General features: G+C 49.2%; 3 protein-coding genes across 4 annotated transcripts in view; 1 reads left to right on the top strand and 2 right to left on the bottom strand.

Moving 5' to 3' along the window:
• Positions 1 to 5,638, bottom strand: part of dnajc1 (DnaJ (Hsp40) homolog, subfamily C, member 1) — a 34,718-nt gene extending 29,080 nt beyond the window's left edge. The window contains exons 1-5 of the mRNA XM_072462188.1: positions 5,374 to 5,638; positions 4,416 to 4,517; positions 3,334 to 3,546; positions 2,605 to 2,672; positions 1,297 to 1,390 (exon numbers count right to left, since the gene is read on the bottom strand). Coding sequence (XP_072318289.1) covers positions 1,297 to 1,390; positions 2,605 to 2,672; positions 3,334 to 3,546; positions 4,416 to 4,517; positions 5,374 to 5,550 — 654 coding nt within the window. The 5' untranslated portion in view covers positions 5,551 to 5,638. The remainder of the gene's footprint in view (positions 1 to 1,296; positions 1,391 to 2,604; positions 2,673 to 3,333; positions 3,547 to 4,415; positions 4,518 to 5,373) is intronic.
• afg3l2 (AFG3-like AAA ATPase 2) overlaps positions 1 to 25,000 on the top strand; it is a 511,786-nt gene that overhangs the window by 441,968 nt on the left and 44,818 nt on the right. The window lies entirely within an intron of this gene.
• Positions 7,012 to 25,000, bottom strand: part of LOC140376945 (protein disulfide-isomerase TMX3-like) — an 18,259-nt gene continuing 270 nt past the window's right edge. The window contains exons 2-17 of the mRNA XM_072462185.1: positions 24,684 to 24,729; positions 24,199 to 24,241; positions 23,967 to 24,090; positions 23,094 to 23,139; positions 19,402 to 19,482; positions 19,059 to 19,158; positions 14,855 to 14,932; positions 13,874 to 13,954; positions 12,900 to 12,984; positions 12,706 to 12,760; positions 12,442 to 12,489; positions 11,961 to 12,017; positions 11,100 to 11,232; positions 10,967 to 11,035; positions 7,542 to 7,631; positions 7,012 to 7,217 (exon numbers count right to left, since the gene is read on the bottom strand). Coding sequence (XP_072318286.1) covers positions 7,131 to 7,217; positions 7,542 to 7,631; positions 10,967 to 11,035; positions 11,100 to 11,232; positions 11,961 to 12,017; positions 12,442 to 12,489; positions 12,706 to 12,760; positions 12,900 to 12,984; positions 13,874 to 13,954; positions 14,855 to 14,932; positions 19,059 to 19,158; positions 19,402 to 19,482; positions 23,094 to 23,139; positions 23,967 to 24,090; positions 24,199 to 24,241; positions 24,684 to 24,729 — 1,223 coding nt within the window. The 3' untranslated portion in view covers positions 7,012 to 7,130. The remainder of the gene's footprint in view (positions 7,218 to 7,541; positions 7,632 to 10,966; positions 11,036 to 11,099; positions 11,233 to 11,960; positions 12,018 to 12,441; positions 12,490 to 12,705; positions 12,761 to 12,899; positions 12,985 to 13,873; positions 13,955 to 14,854; positions 14,933 to 19,058; positions 19,159 to 19,401; positions 19,483 to 23,093; positions 23,140 to 23,966; positions 24,091 to 24,198; positions 24,242 to 24,683; positions 24,730 to 25,000) is intronic.

Below are 25,000 nucleotides of genomic sequence, written 5' to 3'. Positions count from 1 at the left end.
GACAAAAGAGAAGGAGAGAGGACAAAGGAGACAGTGGTGAAGTGGCTGTTGGACACGCATTGGTTCCACATGTCTTCTGTCTTCGTCTTCACTTGTCTCTCTCTCGTCTCTCTCTCGTCTCTCTCTCACTCGTCTCTCTCTCGTCTCGTCTCCCTCTCGTCTCCCTCTCGTCTCCTCCCTCTCGTCTCTCACTCGTCTCTCACTCGTCTCTCACTCGTCTCTCACTCACTTGTCTCTCTCTCACTTGTCTCTCTCTCTCACTTGTCTCTCTCTCTCACTTGTCTCTCTCTCTCACTTGTCTCTCTCTCTCACTTGTCTCTCTCTCTCTCACTTGTCTCTCTCTCTCTCACTTGTCTCTCTCTCTCTCACTTGTCTCTCTCTCTCTCACTTGTCTCTCTCTCTCACTTGTCTCTCCCGCACTTGTCTCTCCCGCACTTGTCTCTCCCGCACTTGTCTCTCCCGCACTTGTCTCTCTCTCACTTGTCTCTCTCTCACTTGTCTCTCCCTCACTTGTCTCTCCCTCACTTGTCTCTCCCTCACTTGTCTCTCCCTCACTCGTCTCTCCCTCACTCGTCTCTCTCTCACTCGTCTCTCTCTCTCACCCGTCTCTCTCTCACCCGTCTCCCTCTCTCACCCGTCTCCCTCTCTCACCCGTCTCTCACTCTCACCCGTCTCTCACCCGTCTCTCACTCGTCTCTCACTCGTCTCTCACTCGTCTCTCACTCGTCTCTCACTCGTCTCTCTCGTCTCTCTCTCGTCTCTCACTCGTCTCTCACTCGTCTCTCACTCGTCTCTCACTCGTCTCTCACTCGTCTCTCTCTCGCACTTGTCTCTCTCTCGCACTTGTCTCTCTCTCGCACTTGTCTCTCTCTCGCACTTGTCTCTCTCTCGCACTTGTCTCTCTCCCGCACTTGTCTCTCCCGCACTTGTCTCTCCCGCACTTGTCTCTCCCGCACTTGTCTCTCCCGCACTTGTCTCTCCCGCACTTGTCTCTCTCTCACTTGTCTCTCCCTCACTTGTCTCTCCCTCACTTGTCTCTCCCTCACTTGTCTCTCCCGCACTTGTCTCTCCCGCACTTGTCTCTCCCGCACTTGTCTCTCTCTCACTTGTCTCTCCCTCACTTGTCTCTCCCTCACTTGTCTCTCCCTCACTTGTCTCTCCCTCACTTGTCTCTCCCTCACTTGTCTCTCCCTCACTCGTCTCTCTCTCACTTGTCTCTCTCTCACTCGTCTCTCTCTCACTCGTCTCTCACTTGTCTCTCACTTGTCTCTCTCTTGTCTCTCTCTTTTCTCTCACCTGGATGGTTTGGGGCAGGTTCCTCATGGAGATGTAAAGCCACATGGAGAGTTTCAGAGGGAGCAGGTCCTGCCAGTGGGGGCGCTGCTGAGCCCTGCACACAGAGGTCAAAGGTCAAAAGTCAGGCGCTGCTGAGCCCTGCACACAGAGGTCAGAGGTCAAAAGTCAGGCGCTGCTGAGCCCTGCACACAGAGGTCAGGGGTCAAAAGTCAGGCACTGCTGAGCCCTGCACACAGAGGTCAGAGGTCAAAAGTCAGGCGCAACTCAACCTTATCAATCCCCAGTTTGAGTCATTTCCACATTTGCGTCAGTCGTGCTTTAGTTTGTCATTTAAGTTTAATCATGTTTATTTTTTATAAAGACAAAAAAGCAAAATCTCTGCCCTGCCAGCCCTAACCCTCTAACTCTAACCCCCTAACTCTAACCCCCTAACTCTAACCCCCTAACTCCAACCCCCTAACTCCCTAACTCTAACCCCCTAACTCTAACCCCCTAACTCTAACCCCCTAACTCTAACCCCCTAACTCTAACCCCCTAACTCTAACCCCCTAACTCTAACCCCCTAACTCCCTAACTCTAACCCCCTAACTCTAACCCCCTAACTCTAACCCCCTAACTCTAACCCCCTAACTCTAACCCCCTAACTCTAACCCCCTAACTCTAACCCCCTAACTCTAACCCCCTAACTCTAACCCCCTAACTCCCTAACTCTAACCCCCTAACTCTAACCCCCTAACTCTAACCCCCTAACTCCCTAACTCTAACCCCCTAACTCTAACCCCCTAACTCTAACCCCCTAACTCTAACCCCCTAACTCCAACCCCCTAACCCCCTAACTCCAACCCCCTAACTCCCTAACTCTAACCCCCTAACTCCCTAACTCTAACCCCCTAACTCCCTAACCCCCCCTAACTCTAACCCCCCTAACTCTAACCCCCCTAACTCTAACCCCCCTAACTCTAACCCCCTAACTCTAACCCCCTAACTCTAACCCCCTAACTCTAACCCCCTAACTCTAACCCCCTAACTCCCTAACCCCCTAACTCCCTAACCCCCTAACTCCCTAACTCTAACCCCCTAACTCTAACCCCCTAACTCTAACCCCCTAACTCTAACCCCCTAACTCTAACCCCCTAACTCCCTAACCCCCTAACTCCCTAACTCTAACCCCCTAACTCTAACCCCCTAACCCTAACCCCCTAATCCTAAACCCCTAGGGTTAGGGTTGTGTGGGTTAGGGCCCATGTGGGCCTCAGCTGTGGGCCTCGCCTGTGGGCCTCGCCCGTGGGACTCGCCCGTGGGCCTCACCTGTCAGATTCAGCTCTGAAACTCGTCTTCTTTTTCTTCTCTCTTTTTTTACGACTCAACAAATCGTCCTGAAGAAAGGAAAAGTGGTTAGAAACTAGGAGCTAGGAGCTAGGAGGATCTGGAGATAGAAGTGGTGCTGCTGAAAGTGTCACATCTCATGCTTTTAGTTTAGTTTCAGTTTGTACACAACATTGTGTTCCACTGATACTTTGTGTGTGTGTGTAGTGTGTGTAGTGTGTGTTGTGTGTGTAGTGTCTGTGTGTAGTGTCTGTGTGTAGTGTCTAGTGTTTAGTGTGTGTGTGTGTGTTTAGTGTGTGTGTAGTGTGTGTGGGCGTAGTGTGTGTTTAGTGTGTAGTGTGTGTGTGAAGTGTGTGTGTGAATAGTGTGTGTGTGTGTGTGTGTGGTGTGTGTTTTGTGTGTAGTGTGTGTGTAGTGTGTAGTGTGTATGTGTGTGTAGTGTGTGTGTGTGTAGTGTTTAGTGTGTGTGTGTGTAGTGTTTAGTGTGTGTGTGTGGGTGTAGTGTTTAGTGTGCGTGTAGTGTGTGTGTGTAGCGAGTGAGTGTGTATGTGTAGTGTGTAGTGTGTGTTTGTGTGTGTGTGTGAATAGTGTGTGTGTAGTGTGTGTGTGTGTGTGTGTGTGTGTGTGTGTGTGAGTGTAGTGTTTAGTGTGCGTGTAGTGTGTGTGTGTAGCGAGTGAGTGTGTGTGTGTAGTGTGTAGTGTGTGTCGCACCAGCAGCTTCTCCAGGTAGATGGACCACAGGACGGTGTAGTGTGCGATGGTGCAGATGATGCACAGGAGCAGAGCCAGTTCACCGTTGCTCATCTTTCTCACTCTGCGATAGTAAAACACCGGCTGTTTCCAGTCTGGAAGTCCATGAAGCAGGATGTCATCGTAACGTCTGCGGCGCTCGTCATCCTTCAGCACCTCGTACACGGCAACCAGCTGAAACACACGGCAACCAGCTGAAACACACGGCAACCAGCTGAAACACACAGCAACCAGCTGAAACACACGGCAACTGAAACACAAGCCTCCTCCATCACCGTGTGGTACGCTGGAGCCACAGACAGGGACAAACAGAGACTACAGCGCCCTCTGCTGAGAAGGTGAGCTGCAGACTTCCATCTCTGCAGGAGGCCACTCCCCTCAGGCAGGAGGCCACTCCCCTCAGGCAGGAGGCCACTCCCCTCAGGCAGGAGGCCACTCCCCTCAGGCAGGAGGCTTGGGTCGATCCGGACCAGAACCTCCCTCCACAAGAACAACCCTGACCCCGTGTCATGTGTTCATATCTCTATCTCTCTCACTGCGGGGGTACTCTCTCTCACTGCGGGGGTACTCTCTCTCACTGCGGGGGTACTCTCTCTCATCTCACTGTGGGGGTACTCACTCTCACTGCGGGGGTACTCTCTCTCACTGCGGGGGTACTCTCTCACATCTCACTGTGGGGGTACTCACTCTCACTGCGGGGGTACTCACTCTCACTGCGGGGGTACTCACTCTCACTGCGGGGGTACTCACTCTCACTGCGGGGGTACTCTCTCACTGCGGGGGTATTCTCTCACTGCAGGGGTACTCTCTCTCACTGCGGGGGTACTCTCTCACTGCGGGGGTACTCTCTCACTGCAGGGGTACTCTCTCACTGCGGGGGTACTCTCACTGCAGGGGTACTCTCACTGTAGGGGTACTCTCTCACTGTAGGGGTACTCTCTCTCACTGCAGGGGTACTCTCTCTCACTGCAGGGGTACTCTCTCTCACTGCGGGGGTACTCTCTCACTGTAGGGGTACTCTCTCTCACTGCGCGTACTCTCACCTGTCTGAACTTGTCCTCTGCGTCGGGTTCTTTGTTCTTGTCTGGATGCAGCACCAGAGACAGTCGTCTGTACGCTTTCTTTATGTCCCCGGCCAACGCGTCCTGAAACACACACCATAAAGGGTGAGGGTCAGGATGAGGATCAGGGTGAGGGTCTGGATGAGGGTCAGGATGAGGGTCAGGGTGAGGGTCAGGATGAGGGTCCGGGTGAGGGTCAGGATGAGGGTCCGGGTGAGGGTCAGGGTGAGGGTCAGGATGAGGGTCAGGATGAGGGTCAGGATGAGGGTCAGGGTGAGGGTCAGGGTGAGGGTCAGGGTGAGGGTCAGGGTCCAGTTGTTGTGCTGCTCATATTCACTTTCTGTCATAAATAATACAGTGAGAAATGATCAGGTTTAATAAAAAAAGTAAAAAGAATAACGTATAAAACGGTCTCACTAGCGCCAACTGCAAGGGATCGTGTGTAAGACACGTTTACAGTCTCTGGACACAGGACAGTCTCAGAACAGTCTCTGGACAGTCTCTGGACACAGGACAGTCTCAGGACAGTCTCTGGACAGTCTCTGGACAGTCAATGGACAGTCTCTGGACACAGGACAGTCTCAGGACAGTCTCTGGACAGTCTCTGGACACAGGACAGTCTCTGGACAGTCACTGTACAGTCTCAGGAAAGTCTCTGGACAGTCTCTGGACACAGGATAGTCTCAGGACAGTCTCAGGACAGCCTCAGGACACTCTCTGGACAGCCTCAGAACAGTCTCTGGACAGTCTCTGGACAGTCTCTGGACAGTCTCAGGACAGTCTCAGGACACAAGACCCTCTCTGGACAGTCTCTGGACACAGGACAGTCTCAGGACAGTGGCCCTGGTCTGGTTTGTTGTCATGGCGTTTGACTGTAACAGCTGTTCTGCTTTAGAGCTGTGTAAAAGTCCGTGATGTGGCTTTAACCCTCGGTTCTGACCTGGTCCAGGGACAGCAGCTGATAGAAGCTCTGCGGGACCTCCTCCACCAGGTCCAGGAGCTCCAGGTCCGGCTCCCAGGCACCGGAGGACGCGGAGCCTCCAGAGAGCCACAGGAGCAGCGGGAGGAGCAGAGGCAGGAGGCCGGGCAGGAGGCGCCGAGGCCCGGGCACAGACATAACGAGCACCGGGGCCAGAACCGGGGCCAGAACGGGACTAAACTGAAAGTGTCCACAACGGTGTAGATCCACGACTACCGAGCATGAGCCGGAAACACATCTTGTGACCCGGAAGTACATCCAGGATTGCAGAGGTGCGCCACCTGCTGGACAGAGTGGTTAGCACCGCAGCGTCGGGAGTTCAAATCTGACAGTTTGCTGCATGTCCATCCCTCTCTCATCTCTATTTCACGCTATACCTGTGCCTGTAATAGACATAATAGTACATGAAATATTCTGTGATAGTATTTCTTTATTAAACCTCAACCTGCACAAACTTTGTATGAAACAAACTTAATCATCAAATGTGAATGTGTCAAATGTGTAAAACATTTCATTTCTCTAAAAAAGCAACAAAACAATAAATAGTCAAATATATAATTATTCTCGTTCAAATATTGATTCAGCAGCAGAAATCAATACAGTAAACTCTGACTAAACTCAACGTGGATGTAAACTACTCCGGAAGGACCGTAGCCTCCTGCCTGAGGGGAGTGGCCTCCTGCCTGAGGGGAGTGGCCTCCTGCAGAGATGGAGTCTGCAGCCGATCACCTTCTCAACAGAGGGCGCTGTAGTCTCTGTTTGTCCCTGTCTGTGGCTCCAGCGTACCACACGGTGATGGAGGAGGTGATGGAGGTGATGATGGACTCAATGATGGCCGTGTAGAACTGCTCCATCATCAGCTTGGAGACTCCTGTAGACAGACCCATCCCCGTCCCAGATGAGCCCGATGAGGGTGGTGTCGTCGTGGCTGGAGGTGCAGCAGTTTGTCACAGGGAAAAGAGCAGAGGAGAAAGTACACAGCCCTGTGGAGCTCCTGTGCTGATAGTCCCAGTGTCTGAGACATTCTTCCCGAGCTGCACACACTGCCTCCGTCAGGAAGTCAGTGCTCCCTCTGCGGGTGGAGTCAGGCCCGTTGAGCTGGGAGAGCTTGTCCTAGAGCAGAGCAGGAGGTGGTGTTGATCCTGGCGTAAGTTCCCGGGGAGTCCAGGTGCTGCAGGTGAAGTGGAGAGCCAGGTTGATGGCATCGTCCACAGACCTGTTGTTCTGTAGGTGAACTGCAGGAGGTCCAGCAGGAGGTCCAGCAGGAGGTCCAGCAGGGGGTCAAGCAGGAGGTCAAGCAGGGGGTCAAGCAGGGGGTCCAGCAGGGGGTCCAGCAGGGGGTCCAGCAGGGGCTCAAGTGACTTCATGACAGACGTCAGTGCCACAGGTCTGTGGTCATTAAGTCCAGTGACCCAATGTACTACTTGTATTACTCGATGTAAACTCAGACTAAACAGGATGTACACTCAAGACTAAACAGGATGTAAACTCAGAGTGAAATCAGAGTAAACTTGGACGATGTAAATATTAGCGATATTATAATATTTAAATATTATATATCAGCTGTGGTTATTTTTTTCATATTTTGAATTTGAAACATTTTTCTTTTTGAATATTTGACATTTTAACACAAGGAGAAAATACATTCAAATAATGTGAAATGATCTTTATTCAGACGATGACATAGCGGCTCTGCATGATGATTGGTCGAAAAGAGTTCAGTCTGACTTCCTGTGTTTGTGTCTCTGCGTTGCCCTGGAAACCGTTGTTGGCTGGTCGTCATCGTCTCCAAAGGTCGGACGAGCCTCAAGAACAACAAATCACATCAGATGCCCTCCCTGTGTTTCAGATGCCCTCCCTGTGTTTCAGATGCCCTCCCTGTGTCAGATGCCCTCCCTGTGTCAGATGCCCTCCCTGTGTCAGATGCCCTCCCTGTGTGTCAGAGTGTCAGATGCCCTCCCTGTGTGTCAGAGTGTCAGATGCCCTCCCTGTGTGTCAGAGTGTCAGATGCCCTCCCTGTGTGTCAGAGTGTCAGATGCCCTCCCTGTGTGTCAGAGTGTCAGATGCCCTCCCTGTGTGTCAGATGCCCTCCCTGTGTCAGATGCCCTCCCTGTGTCAGATGCCCTCACCTTGATGCAGAGGAAGAGCAGAGACAGAATCACCCCTGAAGGAATTGCCACCAACAAAGCACCGAGAAGAGGAACTTCTCTGAAGACCGGCTGAGGAAAAAAGGAGATGAGAAGTTAGGAGACAAGGCATTAGGAGACGAGGAGTTAGGAGATGAGGAGTTAGGAGACGTGGAATTAGGAGACAAGCCATTAGGAGATGAAGAGTTAGGAAACGCGGAGTTAGGAGACAAGGCATTAGGAGACGAGGAGTTAGGAGATGAGGAGTTAGTTAGGAGACGTGGAGTTAGGAGATTAGGAGTTAGTTAGGAGACGTGGAGTTAGGAGACAATGCATTAGAAGATGAGGAGTTAGGAGATGTGGAGTTAGGAGACAAGCCATTAGGAGATGAGGAGTTAGGGGACGGAGAGTTAGGAGACAAGCCATTAGGAGACGAGGAGTTAGGAGATGAGGAGTTAGTTAGGAGACGTGGAGTTAGGAGACAAGGCATTAGGAGATGAGGAATTAGGAGATGCGGAGTTAGGAGACAAGGCATTAGGAGATGAGGAGTTAGGAGACGTGGTGTTAGGAGACAAGCCATTAGGAGATGAGGAGTTAGGAGACGTGGAGTTAGGAGACAAGGCATTAGGAGACGAGGAGTTAGGAGATGTGGAGATGGGAGACAAGCCATTAGGAGATGAGGAGTTAGGAGATGCGGAGTTAGGAGACGAGGAGTTAGGAGATGAGGAGTTAGTTAGGAGACGTGGAGTTAGGAGACAAGGCATTAGGAGATGAGGAGTTAGGAGACGCGGAGTTAGGAGACAAGGCATTAGGAGATGAGGAGTTAGGAGACGTGGAGTTAGGAGACAAGCCATTAGGAGATGAGGAGTTAGGAGACGTGAAGTTAGGAGCTAAGGCATTAGGAGACGAGGAGTTAGGAGATGTGGAGATAGGAGACAAGCCATTAGGAGACGAGGAGTTAGGAGATGAGGAGTTGGTTAGGAGACGTGGAGTTAGGAGACAAGGCATTAGGAGATGAGGAGTTAGAAGATGAGGAGTTAGGAGATGCGGAGTTAGGAGACAAGGAATTAGGAGATGAGGAGTTAGGAGACGTGGAGTTAGGAGACAAGGCATTAGGAGACGAGGAGTTAGGAGATGTGGAGATAGGGGACAAGGCATTAGGAGATGAGGAGTTAGAAGATGAGGAGTTAGGAGATGCGGAGTTAGGAGACAAGGAATTAGGAGATGAGGAGTTAGGAGACGTGGAGTTAGGAGACAAGGCATTAGGAGACGAGGAGTTAGGAGATGTGGAGATAGGGGACAAGGCATTAGGAGATGAGGAGTTAGGAGACGTGGAGTTTGGAGACAAGCCATTAGGAGACGAGGAGTTAGGAGATGTGGAGCTAGGAGACGTGGAGTTAGGAGACAAGGCATTAGGAGATGAGGAGTTAGGAGACGTGGAGTTAGGAGACAAGGCATTAGGAGATGAGGAGTTAGGAGACGTGGAGTTAGGAGACAAGGCATTAGGAGATGAGGAGTTAAGAGATGAGGAGTTAGGAGATGAGGAGTTAGGAGATGAGGAGTTAGGAGATGAGGAGTAAGGAGATGAGGAGATGAGGACCCTATCCCTAAAGGTTAGGGGTTAGGGTTATAACCCTTAGGGTTAGGATGATAAACCTTACGGCTAGGGTTAGGGGTTAGTGTGATAACACTTAGGGTTAGGGGTTAGGGTGTTAACCCTTAGGGTTAGGGGTTAGGGTGTTAACCCTTAGGGTTAGGGGTTAGGGTTAGGGTGTTAACCCTTAGGGTTAGGGTTAGGGTTAGGGTTAGCGTTAGGGGTTAGGGTGATAACCCTCAGGGTTAGAGTTAGGGTTAGGGGTTAGGGTTAATTTGTGAGAAGCCTCTGATGTTGAAGGATTCATCTCTTAAGCTGGACAAACAAGTCAGTGCAATGGTCAAAACCAGTTTTTTTTAGCTGAGGTCACTAGTAATACAACTACTACTAGTGACCTGTAGCTGAGGTCACTAGAAGTAGTTGTATTACTAGTGACCTGTAGCTGAGGTCCCCAGTAGTAGTTGTATTACTAGTGACCTGTGGCAGAGGTCACTAGTAGTAGTTGTATTACTAGTGACCTGTAGCTGAGGTCACTAGAAGTAGTTGTATTACTAGTGACCTGTAGCTGAGGTCCCCAGTAGTAGTTGTATTACTAGTGACCTGTGGCAGAGGTCACCAGTAGTAGTTGTATTACTAGTGACCTGTGGCAGAGGTCACTAGTAGTAGTTGTATTACTAGTGACCTGTGGCAGAGGTCACTAGTAGTAGTTGTATTACTAGTGACCTGTGGCAGAGGTCACTAGTAGTAGTTGTATTACTAGTGACCTGTAGCTGAGGTCACTAGTAGTAGTTGTATTACTAGTGACCTGTAGCTGAGGTCACTAGTAGTAGTTGTAGGGTTAGAGGAGAGGAGGAGGAGATGAACAGGAGGAGGAGATGAAGATGAGGAGATGAAGAGGAGGAGGAGATGAAGACGAGGAGGAGATGAAGACGAGGAGGTGATGAACAGGAGGAGGAGATGAAGAGGAGCAGATGAGGAGGAGGTAATGAACAGGAGGAGGCGATGAAGAGGAGGAGATGAAAAGGAGGAGATGAAGAGGAGATGAAGAGGAGGAGGTGATGGACAGGAGGAGGAGATGAAGAGGAGGTGATGAAGAGGAGGTGATGAAGAGGAGGGGGTGATGAACAGGAGGAGATGAAGAGGAGGAGGAGATGAAGAGGAGGTGATGAAGACGAGGAGGTGATGAACAGGAGGAGGAGATGAAGAGGTAATGAACAGGAGGAGACGATGAAGAGGAGGAGATGAAGAGGAGGAGGAGATGAAGAGGAGATGAAGAGGTGGTGATGAAGAGGAGGTGATGGACAGGAGGAGGAGATGAACAGGAGGAGGAGATGAACAGGAGGAGGAGATGAAAAGGAGATGAAGAGGAGGAGATGAAGAGGAGGAGGTGATGAACAGGAGGAGGAGATGAAGAGGAGGAGATGAAGAGGAGGAGGAGATGAAGAGGAGGAGGAGATGAAGAGGAGGTGATGAACAGGAGAAGGAGATGAAGAGGAGGAGATTAAGAGGAGGAGGAGATGAAGAGCAGAAGGAGATGAAGAGGAGGAGGTGATGAACAGGAGGAGGAGATGAAGAGGAGGAGATGAACAGGAGGAGGAGATGAAGAGGAGGAGATGAAAAGGAGATGAAGAGGAGGAGATGAAGAGGAGGAGAGGAAGAGGGAAGAGGAGGAGATGAAGAGGAGGAGGCCTCCCGCCTTTAAACACTCTTTATCAACACACGATGGATGTGACTTTTTAAACGTGTCTGCACAAACACTGGTAACTATGGCAACACACGATGGATGTGACTCTGCATCAGACACTGACCACATGGACAAACAGGAGAAACTCACAGTCAGCGACGTCTTGATGTCGTAGACGACTCTCCTGATTCGCTGAGGCACACTGTTCCCGCCTTGAGCCTGTCACATGACACACTCAGTGCTCTGATTGGTCCACAATGATCACATTGCAAAATGAACAGACCTGGAGAGTTCCGTCCAAAACTGAGTCCAGGAACCAGACCAGATCCTGCTCTGAGTCCACAGCACGTGGAGGCAGGAAGTAACTGTCATTGGTCAGATTCAGGACCAGGAGGAGGGGCACAGTGATATCATCTCTGTGGGACAGGAACATGGAACACTTATGCTACGTCCGAATGTGTACACTTTTCCCTACATCTGTATATTTGTAGTGGAGTCTGAAAAGAGAGAGAGAGAGAGAGAGAGAGAGAGAGAGAGAGAGAGAGAGAGAGAGAGAGAGGGGGGACAGAGAGGAAGAGAGAAAGAGAGGGGGAGACAGAGAGAGAGAGAGGGGGGAGACAGAGAGGAAAAGAGTGAGAGAGAGAGGGGAGAGAGAGAGGAAGAGAGAGAGGGGGAGAGAGAAGAAGAGAGAGAGGAGAAGAGTGAGAGAAGGGGGGAGAAAGAGAGACGAAGAGAGAGAGAGAGGGGAGACAGAGAGAAAGAGAGAGAGAGCTAGAGGGGGGAGACAGAGAGGAAGCGAGAGAGAGAGAGAGGGGGGACAGAGAGAGAGAAGGGGGGAGACAGAGAGAGGAAGAGAGAGAGGGGGGAGGGAGAGAGAGAGGGGGGAGGGAGAGAGAGAGGGGGGAGGGAGAGAGAGAGGGGGGGGGAGGGAGAGAGAGAGGGGGGAGGGAGAGAGAGAGGGGGGAGGGAGAGAGAGAGGGGGGAGGGGGAGACAGAGTTTTAGTTTTGTAATGGTTTGTTTTTGTCTTCTGTGGAAGCTGCTAAGTGAGCTGCAGATGAAACTGAGCACATTTACATGGGTTCAGTCAAATGCACTGTACCTCTCAAACAAACAAACAAACAAACAAACAAACAAACAACTCACCTCATCAGGAGTCCAGAGACAAAGTCCAAGTCCTCCAAGAAGCCGAAGTAAAAGTCTCTGAGAGAGCGAGAGAGAGATCGTGTAAAATGATCATGGTGCATTGTAGAAAAAGCTTCAGTTGTTTCATCTGGACTCAGTTTGAAAAAATAGACGTTTCGACTCTCATCCAAGAGTCATTGTCAATAAAAGAATTTAGATCGAGAACTCCGATATTAATACTGTTCTGTGGTAAGACCCACCCATTGGGAGGAGCCTTCCTGAAGTAGAAAGAGTTGTTTGTTTCAACAGCTCTTTCTACTTCAGGAAGGTTCCTCAGGAAGGTTCCATCCAGGGTCACAGGTGTGACTCATTTGGTATAACTACTCGAACTGCACATGTGCCAAGGGAACATTAGGGCTTCAGCACCGCCCTCTGGTGGTCATCCGGGATGAAATAGAACTCCAAATATGAATATAAAGAGAACGCAGTTTTATTACTTTACCTGGACCTGGACGTATCCATGGAGACACTCTGGACCAGGGCCTTCAACCTGCAACACACAGCGTCAGTACTACAGGAACTGTCCTGATATATCTGTACTACAGGATGAGTACTACAGGAACTGTCCTGCAATATCTGTACTACAGGATGAGTACTACAGGAACTGTCCTGCAATATCTGTACTACAGGATGAGTACTACAGGAACTGTCCTGCAATATCTGTACTACAGGATGAGTACTACAGTCAGAGTATTTTTACTCGGACCTCAAACTTTGCTCAGAGCGAGAGTTTCCCAGAACAGCCACAAGAACCAGACGCCCTGAAAACACCATGACAACGGATTAGACCTGGTTTAGTCCTGCTCTGATACCAAGTCCCAGTCCAGGTCCGGGTCCTGGTCCAGGTCCTGGTCCGGGTCCTGGTCCTGGTCCCGGTCCAGGTCCTGGTCCTGGTCTCACCTGAATCTCCCATGTCGTAGAGGCTGAAACTGTCGAGTCGGGAGAATGTGGGGAAACGTTCTCTCAGGATCCAAGTCTTCAGATCCAAACCAGCTGCAACAGAACCACACGACCAGAGGGTTTAGGGTTCAGTCCTACACACGACCAGAGGGTTTAGGGTTCAGTCCTACACACCAAACATGGACCGGCCTCCTGCTGGTGCCAGAGTCAGGACTAAACATGGACCGGCCTCCTGCTGGTGCTAGAGTCTGGACTAAACATGGACCGGCCTCCTGCTGGTGCTAGAGTCAGGACTAAACATGGACCGGCCTCCTGCTGGTGCCAGAGTCAGGACTAAACATGGACCGGCCTCCTGCTGGTGCCAGAGTCAGGACTAAACATGGACCGGCCTCCTGCTGGTGCTAGAGTCTGGACTAAACATGGACCGGCCTCCTGCTGGTGCTAGAGTCTGGACTAAACATGGACCGGCCTCCTGCTGGTGCCAGAGTCTGGACTAAACATGGACCGGCCTCCTGCTGGTGCCAGAGTCAGGACTAAACATGGACCGGCCTCCTGCTGGTGCCAGAGTCAGGACTAAACATGGACCGGCCTCCTGCTGGTGCCAGAGTCAGGACTAAACATGGACCGGCCTCCTGCTGGTGCTAGAGTCTGGACTAAACATGGACCGGCCTCCTGCTGGTGCCAGAGTCAGGACTAAACATGGACCGGCCTCCTGCTGGTGCTAGAGTCAGGACTAAATATGGACCGGCCTCCTGCTGGTGTCCAGAGTCAGGACTAAACATGGACCGGCCTCCTGCTGGTGCTAGAGTCAGGACTAAATATGGACCGGCCTACTGCTGGTGCTAGAGTCAGGACTAAACATGGACCGGCCTCCTGCTGGTGCCAGAGTCAGGACTAAACATGGACCGGCCTCCTGCTGGTGAAAAACTGTACGCAGGTCATAGGTCACAGAATGTAGGGGTTGTAGGAGGTCAAAAATCAAACTCACGGCTGAAGACAATGTACGTCTCATCTTTAAAAACCAGAACAGCTGGAAACAACGTCACGGAGACCCACTGCAACAGAACAGACCAATCAGAGCCCTGGGCTCATAACAGACCAATCAGAGCCCAGGGCTCATAAACAAGTAACACAGGTACTAAAACAAGTGAAGTTTACAAAGCAACATTTTTGCACAAATCCACAATGTTTTTTTAATTTAGAATGACAGTGATTTTAAGAAACAAACTGGAGTCAACTTCAGTATTATTAGAGCTATTCGTATTTCTTCTTCTTCTTCTTCTTCTTCTTCTTCTTCTTCTTCTTCTTCTTCTTCTTCTTCTTCTTCTTCTTCTTCTTCTTCTTCTTCTTCTTCTTCTTCTTCTTCTTCTTCTTCTTCTTCTGCCTGAGCGCCACAAGCTGGCGAGAGGCCTATTAGTTCCCCCTGCAGGTGGAGTCGGCGCTCCCCCTCCCCCAGGGGGTCCAGCAGGGGGTCCAGCAGGGGGTCCAGCAGGGGGTTCAGCAGGGGGTCCAGCAGGGGTTCCAGCAGGGGTCCAGCAGGGGTCCAGCAGGAGGTCCAGCAGGGGGTGAAGGACTTGCGGTGGGGCTCCTCCTCCTCTGCCTCATTGGTCCTCCTCTTAGAAGTCCTCACTACAGGTTTGGAGATCTGAAAAGCCCAATGCAGCTCGGGCCACTACACGAAAAGCGTTGCTGATAGTTCATGCTCTAGCCTACCTCAGTGCGCTCCTTGGAGCACACACCTCTGGTTGTTCCCTGGTCCAGATATGACAGGTTTGGGGATCATTATTTCATTGTTTCTAGTCCTAAACTTCGGTATTCTCTCCCACCTCATCTATGATCTCTCACTAAATTAACACTCTTCACAAACCAGCTAAAACACATTCACATAAACATTGATAGATTGATTGATATTAGTGTCACTAGTATTATTTATTAGTTTTAATTTATTATGTTACCTTGGGCAGATGATCTCGGTTTGTGCTATAAAAGTTTGTGTGAACGATGAGCTCCTGGGCAACAGCTGAGAAGTTACTCTGAAAAACAGATACACATAATAAATAAATATATATTTATTCATTTATAAATAACGTGGGTCCGTTCCAACTACAGAGGGATCACACTCCTCAGCCTTCCATAAGGTCTATTCCAGGTCCTGGAGAGGAGAATCTGACTGATAGAACCTCAGACTCAGGAGGAGCAGAGTGGTTAAGGTCCTGGTGGTGGAACACTGGAGCAGCTCCAGACTCTCCATCGGGTGCTCCAGGGTTCATGGGAGTTTGTACAGTCACATGTGCTTTGTGGATCTGGAGAAGGCTTTCGACCGTGTCCCTCGGGGTGTCCTTTGGGGGGTGCTCCTGGAGTACGGGGTCCGGGGCCCTTTGCTCAGGGCTGTCCGGTCCCTGTCTGACCGGAATAGGAGCTGTGTTCACTGCAGTAAGTCAGACCTGTTCAGAGTGCATGAGGGACTCCTCAGGGCTGTGCTTTGTCACCGGTTCTTATTGTCGGTAAATAATAGAATTTTGCTTTGTAAAGAAATATTACAGGGGAAAATGCATGAAATGGAAATGTGTGTAAGAAATTACAGACAAAAGGGGCTAAAAAAAGAGAAAATTAAGAATTTTTACATTTAAAAAAATACCAAAAAGATTACGATGTAGGATGGAAAAAAAGACAGAAAAATGAGGCACAAATCAACCAAACTTTAGGAGAAATTTATAGAAAAATTACAAAAAACATTTAGGGGTTCTTTTCACACGTTTCTTTCCTGTCTAATAGTCTTTCGGCCAAGAATACAAATATGTGGGGGGAAAAAATGTGCAATAGCTGAAGCCATTGCGAGTGTCTGCATTCTTGCGTAAAAGTACTACATGTGTGTAGTAAAGACTTTATTCTTGTTAGGCTCGAGCCATGGAATGAACATTGAGGATGAGGAGGAAGAGGATGTAAAGTGATGGAGAAAGAACTTCTGAAGGGACAACAACAACAACATCTCAAGAACAAAGTCTGAAGAATAAGGCCGTGGCTGCAGAGCCGCGGCGTGGTCAAATAGCCCAGCAGTTTCAGGAGCCGCGGCACGACCATATGTGATCGACCACGGATAAAAACCGCGTCAGTGAAACTGAGATAACGCCCAAAATAGGTATTTTTTTTTCAAATGTGTGATTTTTGTTTTTTGCAGAATGTGCTAGTTGAAGTTATGAATAAGCCCCTGTGTGCTTCAGATAACACTATTCATTACCTTAAGCTGTTAAAAATGGGTAGTTTTCATGTCACTGGGGCGTTACCCTTTTTTCAGTACTGTTGACATTTTTCCACCAATCAGCTGCGAACCACATGGCTACAGCTGCATGCTCTCCGTGTTTTCCTCTCAGAGACATTATTCACTACTCCAGACTGTCTTCAGAGCTTACATTCCCTGGACTACATTGCAACGGAACTGAGGTACTTTAACTCTAAAGTATTGATTTAACGCTGTGTTTTAAGGCGGTATTGTCATCACTTTAGAATCTTACTTTTGCCTTGGGCATCGGAGCAGACACGGAGAAATGCTAAGCTAACATGCCGCTTCAGTGCACTCTACATTATAAATACGGGCTTGAATTTAATGTGTCCACTTTCTGAATAATTAACATCACGCACTCTCTTGAAACTAGCTGTTTTGGGATTGTATAATGTCTGTATCTTCGTGTTTTTTACGTTTTTTTACTGTAGTCCGCGTTAGCCGGTTTAGCTCGTTTCAAACTTCTTTGTTTCACTTTTCAGAAGTGAAGCAAATGCAGAATAGCAATTATACAGTATGAATAGAAATAAATGTCTTTATCACACGCAATAATGTCACATTCAGGTGCATATAACTGATGTAAATAGTGTTTATTTTACCATTATTATTAGTATTATTTTGTCTTACTCTAGCTGTTTTTATTTTATCTTTATTTTTCCCCTCCATTCCTTATTGAGAAATGAGAGGTTCCGTCTATTGGAGATTTTGTTAATAAGAGTTCTTCTATTAAGAGTGTTTTTTAAACTCTCCCTCTGTCTTCTACAGATACACTGTACGCGCGCTCTGAGCGAGTAGGAGAAGCGCGCGCTCTGAGCGAGGAGGCGAAGCGCGCGCTCTGAGCGAGGAGGAGAAGCGCGCGCTCTGAGCGAGGAGGCGAAGCGCGCGCTCTGAGCGAGGAGGCGAAGCGTGCTCTGAGCGAGGCGCGCTCTGAGCGAGGAGGCAAAGCGCGCGCGCTCTGAGCGAGGAGGCAAAGCGCGCGCGCTCTGAGCGAGGAGGCAAAGCGCGCGCGCTCTGAGCGAGGAGGCAAAGCGCGCGCGCTCTGAGCGAGGAGGCAAAGCGCGCGCGCTCTGAGCGAGGAGGCGAAGCGCGCGCGCGCTCTGAGCGAGGAGGCGAGGCGCGCGCGCTCTGAGCGAGGAGGCGACGCGCTTTCTCCCCTGATTGCGGCTTTGGACTTATCAAGCGAGCATACATGAAGACCAGGGTTGACACTTTTGGAAGACATCGCTGAGGTTAGTTTATATTATTTGACTACTATAATGTGTAAACATTATAGTAACTAAACCTAACCCTTATAGCCTCATGGCTAACCCTAACCTTAACCCTAACCCTAACCTTAACCTTAACCCTAACCCTAACCTTAACCTTAACCCTAACCCGGTGCGGTCAAATAGCCCAGCAGTTTCAGGAGCCGCGGCACAAAATAGCCTAGCAGTTTTGGCCGCGCGCCGCGGCTCTGTAGACACTCCCGAAGTCTGGGGGTGATGTGACACGTGGATACAACAACAACAACAACAACAACAACAACAACAACAACAACAACAACAACAACAACATGTAGTTTAGTTGTGTAAAGAAGTGTAATGTGCAAAATGTGTATCAGAGTACTACATGTGTGTGAAAGTACTGCATGTGTGTAACACATGTGTATCAGAGTACTACATGTGTGTGAAAGTACTGCATGTGTGTAACACATGTGTGTCAGAGTACTACATGTGTGTGAAAGTACTGCATGTGCGTAACATGTGTGTCAGAGTACTACAAGAAGGTGCACGGTGGCAAAGGCGGTTAGCGCTCTTGCCTCCCAAGAAGGAGATCATGGGTTCGATTCCTGGACCAGACCAACATCACATGATCTCTCTGGGTGGAGTCTACATGTCCTCCCCGTGTTACCGTGGGTTCTGTCTGGGTTCTCCGACTCCTCCCACCGTCCAAAGACATGCATGTGTTAGGCAAAATTGGCAACTCTAAATTGGCCCAATGGACAGTGTTGAAAATTAGCATTTCTAGCATTAGCAAGTGTTATAGCATTCTGCTATAACACTTAAAACATTGCATCTGGTACGTCCAATGCTTCCTTAAATAAATAAAAAATATGTGTGAAAGTATTGCATGTGTGTAACATGTGTGTCTGAGTACTACATCTGTTGTTCCTTCCCGCCTGTCCATGTTTTCTGCTGCATTTTGCGTCACCAACGACGCTCCGTAAATCACAGTTGATGATTGCGTAGTTTGCGACTCAAATAGTTGTTTGTCGTGATGCAAGATGGTGCTGAACGCAGACCTGAGCAGGGAGAAAGAGAGAGAGAGCCTCTGTGACCCGGCTGCACCCCCTCCTCCCTGTAGAGACGCTAGTGCTAATGCTTAGCGTTAGCAATTTTCTTTTGCAAATACTGAAAAATAGTCTGTTATGTAAAAATGTGTGAAGCAACAGCCCCTAAGATGGTGAAAGTGATAGTAAAGAGGTAAAACTTGTTCAAATCGGTGAGTGTTAAGGAGCTGAAACACGTCAAAATCCTACAATCCTAAAATACAAGAACATATAGTGTCTGTTTATAACATCATACGTGTCTGCTTTATGACATCAAAAGTGTCTGCTTTATGACATCATAAGTGCCTGTTATGACATCATAAGTGCCTGTTATGACATCATAAGTGTCTGTTTATGACATCATAAGTGTCTGTTTATGACATCATAAGTGTCATGACATCATAAGTGTCTGCTTTATGACATTATAAGTGTCTGCTTTATGACATTATAAGTGTCTGCTTTATGACATCATGAGTATCTGTTTATGACATCATAAGTGTCATGACATCATAAGTGTCTGCTTTATGACATCATAAGCAGACACTCAAAAAAATATAAATATAGGATTTACCTTGAGTTCTGAAGTTGCTCCGATGAACAGAAACAGGACTTTGTGTCTCTTCAGAGTGTGAACCACAAGCTGCACCGATGACAAAACTCTCACAGATGGACTGCAACACAAGACCTGGTTTAGTCCTGGTTCAGTCCTGGTTTAGTCTGTGGGAGTAGGATCTCTGTTTCACTGTGGTTCTCCCTGAGGTTTTTACTTTTTCCTACATTTCGATGTAATCTGTCATTTGTTCAGGAAAGTTCTATTGTACTAAAAGCTTGGGTTAGGGTTTGTCCAGGATAGAGTACTGGTTCTTACCCTGACACTCGGTGGGTAAAGTCCAGGATAGAGTACTGGTTCTTACCCTGACACTCGGTGGGTAAAGTCCAGGATAGAGTCCTTGTTCTTTGGGCCCATGTAGTTGTATTTCTGCTCCTTCTTCAGCCTTGGAGAAAAACAATACAATATTAAAATCCAAATTATAACACATCCCGCACACACACACACACACACACACACACTCCCCCTGGACTCACCCATCCCCCCAGCACACGGTCCCCCTGCCAACCACTGACCGTCAAAGCAGCTCAGGTGAGGAGTGAGCTGAAGAGGATTAAAGTGAGGAAGGAGCAGGACCTGACAGCATCAGCCCCAGGCTCCTTAAGTCCTGCAGATTAACTGTGTGGAGTTGTGGAGCATGTCTTCAACATGAGCCTGAAGCTGAGGGTGGTACCACAGGTCTGAAGACCTCCTGTCTGGTACCTGTGCCTAAGACACCGCGCCCTAAAGACCTCAACAGCTTCAGGCCAGTGGCTCTCATGTCCCACCTGATGAAGACACTGGAGCGGCTGGTCCTGGACCACCTCCGCTCCACCGTGAGCTCAGCCATGGACCCGCTGCAGTTTGCATACCGGCCTGGCATTGGAGTGGAGGACGCCGTCATCTCCTGCTGCACCGCTCTCTCTCTCACCTGGAAAAGCCTGGCAGCTCTGTGAGGATCCTGTTCTTCGATCTTTCCAGCGCCTTCAACACCATCAGCTCCTGAGGGACAAGCTGGAGACGGCTGGTGTGGAGTACGACCTGCAGAGTGGATCCTGGACTACCTCACAGACCGACCCCAGTTTGTGAGAGCACGGGACTGTGTGTCTGACACTCGGACCTGCAGTGTGGGGGCGCCCCAGGGCACTGTCCTCGCGCCCTTTCTCTTCACCTTCTACACTGCAGACTTCAGACACGACACGGACAGCTGTGTCCTGCAGAAGTTCTCTGATGACTCTGCCATCATCGGACTCATCACGGACGACGATGACGCGGAGTACAGAGGACTGGCGCAGGACTTTGTGGACTGGTGTCAGCGGAACCACCTCCTCATCAACGCGGGGAAGACCAAGGAGATGGTGGTGGACTTCCGCAGACGCCACCCCACTGCCCCCTCTCCAGTGAACATCCAGGGACGGGACATTGAGAGAGTGGACTCATACAAGGACCTGGTGTTCATCTGAACCACAAACTGGACTGGACTCATAATACAGACTCACTGTACAGGAAGAGCCAGAGTTGGATCTACCTCCTGAGGAGACTCAGGTCTTTTGGAGGGCCACTCCTCAAGAGCTTCTATGACTCTGTGGTGGCATCAGCTCCTGTATGGTGTGGCCTGCTGGAGCAGCAGCATCACAGAGAGGGAGAGGAAGAAGCTGGACAAAGTCATCAAGAAGTCCAGCTCCGTCCTGGGCTGCGCTCTGGACTCGGTGCAGGAGGTGGGGGACAGAAGGGTCCTGGCTAGATTCACATCTATGCTGGACCATGAGTGTCACCCCATGCAGAACACTCTGTCCGCTCTGGAGAGCAGCTTCAGTGAGAGACTGATCCACCCTCGATGTGTGAAGGAAAGGTTTCGCAGGTCTTTCCTTCCTGCTGCTGTCAGACTTTATAACAAACACTGTTAGTCCTGAACACTCGCATTACTGACCTAACCATGTGCAATGCTGTCATATGTGCAATTACTGTTGTGATTCATGTGCAATTACTGTGAAATTCATGTGCAATCTATGTGCCGTCGTGACTCGTGACACATATTCATGTGCAATTACTGTCGTGATCACATGTAATGGTATTGTATAGTATGTATTTATTTATTTATTTATTTGTCTATGGGAGTTTTTGTTTATAGGAGATCTTCTACTGAAAGTGTTTTTTAAACTTCCTATAAGTGATCTGTTCTTTTCTTCTGTATCTACCTCTGTATCTTCCTGCGTTAACCCTGCACCAATGAAATTTCCCCATGTGGGACAATAAAGGAATATCTTATCTTATCTTATGCTCCAGGCCTTCTCCAGCTCCGAATCAGGGCCTCTGTCCTTCAAACCGGCTCTTTCTAACCATTGGTAGGATTTTGTGATATCAGCCACTTCAGTTATGTTCCGGTGGTACATCCCGTGTAGGGGCGTGTCCTCCCATGTAGGGGCGTGTCCTCCCATGTAGGAGCGTGTCCTCCCATGATTGTCCCTCCAGAACCTCATCATCCTCTATTCCTCAGTGTCTGAGACATTCACTGAGCACGTCCTCTGTAGGAGCCTTGTCCTTCGTGTACTTATGGATATTGGACGTTTCGTCCTGGATAATGGCTCTCACGCTCACTAGTCCCACCTCCTTCTTTGCGGCAAGTGTCCAGTCTCAGGGTGCTAGTGTCCAGTCTCAGGGTGCTAGTCTCCAGTCTCAGGGTGCTAGTGTCCAGTCTCAGGGTGCTAGTGTACAGTCTTAGGGTGCTAGTGTCCAGTCTCAGGGTGCTAGTGTACAGTCTTAGGGTGCTAGTGTACAGTCTCAGGGTGCTAGTGTACAGTCTTAGGGTGCTAGTGTCCAGTCTCAGGGTGCTAGTGTCCAGTCTCAGGATGCTAGTGTCCAGTCTCAGGATGCTAGTGTCCAGTCTCAGGGTGCTAGTGTACAGTCTCAGGGTGCTAGTGTCCAGTCTCAGGGTGCTAGTGTACAGTCTTAGGGTGCTAGTGTACAGTCTCAGGGTGCTAGTGTACAGTCTCAGGGTGCTAGTGTACAGTCTTAGGGTGCTAGTGTACAGTCTCAGGGTGCTAGTGTACAGTCTCAGGGTGCTAGTGTCCAGTCTCAGGGTGCTAGTGTCCAGTCTCAGGGTGCTAGTGTCCAGTCTCAGGGTGGTCAGGAGCTTTTGTGTCTTAACATCTGTGGTCTGTATCTCCTCCTTTGGCCTCCTGATTATTCCTGCAGGGTCTGATCACTGGCAGGGCGTGACAGGGTCAGATCACTGGCAGGGCGTGGCAGAGTCAGATCACTGGCAGGGCGTGGCAGAGTCAGATCACTGGCAGGGCGTGGCAGAGTCAGATCACTGGCAGGGCGTGGCAGGGTCAGATCACTGGCAGGGCGTGGCAGGGTCAGATCACTGGCAGGGTGTGGCAGGGTCAGATCACTGGCAGGGCGTGGCTGTTTAATGCCCGGGACTTGTTCTTGTCATTGAGCTGCTTGAGGACTTGTCTCTCTCGTTGTAGATATTTGGCCGTTGCCGCTTTCGAGGTCTTTGTAACTGTCTCTGGAAGTGATATCGCAAGATGCAATATATATATATATATATATATATATATATATATATATATATATATATATATATATATATATATATATATATATATATATATATATATATATATATATATATATATATACCGGAAACCACGACAGCATCACCACTACCATGTTTAACAAAAATGCAGACTGGTAAACAATATACAAAAACTAGCCACAATTCCAATGGTTAAACAGAATTCTAAATAACTGCACGTCTGAAGCATTTGACTTTCAGAGCTAAGGACCTCCACCAGGGGGCAGTGTGTCATTTGCACAAATAGTGGCTTTGGAAAAATGTGTGTATTATCTAAATATGTAATTGTACACTTCCATGAATGAAATGACAAATTATGTGCAAAGCTAAACAGGTCATATACACTATGTACATACTACACAGAAGGAGTAGTATGTGTGTTTGTGTGTTTGTGTGTTTGTGTGTTTGTGTGTTTGTGTATGTGTGTGACTCACAGGACAATGGCTGGATACGTGCGAACTCGGAACTCTCTGGACAAGACTGCAACACAACATAACATAACAGTCCTGGTTAGTCCTGATTAGTCCTGATTAGTCCTGATTAGTACTGGTTAGTCCTGGTTAGTCCTGATTAGTCCTGATTAGTTCTGATTAGTCCTGGTTAGTCCTGGTTAGTCCTGATTAGTCCTGATTAGTTCTGATTAGTCCTGGTTAGTCCTGGTTAGTCCTGATTAGTCCTGGTTAGTCCTGGTTAGTCCTGATTAGTCTTGGTTAGTTCTGATTAGTCCTGGTTAGTCCTGGTTAGTCCTGATTAGTCTTGGTTAGTCCTGATTAGTACTGGTTAGTCCTGATTAGTCCTGGTTAGTCCTGGTTAGTCCTGATTAGTCTTGGTTAGTTCTGATTAGTCCTGGTTAGTCCTGGTTAGTCCTGATTAGTCTTGGTTAGTCCTGATTAGTACTGGTTAGTCCTGGTTACTCCTGATTAGTCCTGATTAGTACTGGTTAGTCCTGGTTAGTCCTGATTAGTCCTGGTTAGTCCTGGTTAGTCCTGATTAGTCTTGGTTAGTCCTGGTTAGTCCTGGTTAGTCCTGATTAGTCTTGGTTAGTCCTGATTAGTACTGGTTAGTCCTGGTTAGTCCTGATTAGTCCTGATTAGTACTGGTTAGTCCTAGTTAGTCCTGATTAGTCCTGATTAGTCCTGGTTAGTCCTGGTTAGTCCTGATTAGTCTTGGTTAGTTCTGATTAGTCCTGGTTAGTCCTGATTAGTCCTGGTTAGTCCTGGTTAGTCCTGATTAGTCTTGGTTAGTTCTGATTAGTCCTGGTTAGTCCTGGTTAGTCCTGATTAGTCTTGGTTAGTTCTGGTTAGTACCTGTGTTGACGGTGGCGTCAGCTTTGCCCACTTGAACGTCAGAGCCCAGACTCCGGAGCTCAGACCCAATCTCGGACCAAACCGGGTCCAGCTCTTTACAGAAGGAGCACCAGGGGGCGTAAAACTGAAACAGAGTCAAGACCCAGATCTGAACCAGGTCAAGAAAAGGTCTAAACCGGATCTAAACAAGGAAAGGACTAAATCAGGACTAAACTAGGACTTTGTGTTTTACCTTTATGAGCCAAATTTGGTCTTTTTCTCGAGTCTCCATGAACCTGAAACACAGAACAATAGGTTTTATGACCCCCGACCCCTTCAGGTCCCTCATGACCCCCGACCCCTTCAGGTCCCTCATGACCCCCGACCCCTTCAGGTCCCTCATGACCCCCGACCCCTTTAGCTCCCTCATGACCCCCGACCCCTTCAGCTCCCTCATGACCCCCGACCCCGGAGCTGACCCCCGACCCCTTCAGCTCCCTCATGACCCCCGACCCCTTCAGGTCCCTCATGACCCCCCACCCCTTCAGCTCCCTCATGACCCCCGACCCCTTCAGCTCCCTCATGACCCCCGACCCCTTTAGCTCCCTCATGTCCCCCGACCCCTTCAGCTCCCTCATGACCCACGACCCCTTTAGCTCCCTCATGACCCCCGACCCCTTCAGCTCCCTCATGACCCCCGACCCCTTCAGCGCGGAGGTGAATAAATGAAACACTCACGAGTCGTCCAGTTCCTCCACAAAACCGTCAGCAGACCTCAAGAACCCTGAACGAGATAGAGACCAGTTTAGTCCTCCTTTAGCTTTAGTCCTGTTTTAGTCCTGCTTTAGTCCTGTTTTAGTCCTGCTTTAGTCCTACTTTTGTCCTGCTTTAGACCTGCTTTAGTCCTACTTAAGTCCTGTTTTAGTCCTACTTTAGTCCTGCTTTCGACCTGTTTTAGTCCTGCTTTAGTCCTGTTTTCGACCTGCTTTAGACCTGTTTTAGTCCTGTTTTAGTCCTTTAGCAGGATTTTAGTCCTGGTTTCAAAGAGTACAGAG

Source organism: Eucyclogobius newberryi, unplaced genomic scaffold (genome assembly GCF_026437365.1).
Source record: "Eucyclogobius newberryi isolate DKJ021-1_F unplaced genomic scaffold, fEucNew1.0.hap1 SCAF_39, whole genome shotgun sequence".
Classification (NCBI taxonomy): Eukaryota; Metazoa; Chordata; class Actinopteri; order Gobiiformes; family Gobiidae; genus Eucyclogobius; species Eucyclogobius newberryi.
The sequence above is the reverse complement of the archived record's forward strand: the minus strand, read 5'-3'. Positions and strand labels throughout refer to the sequence as shown.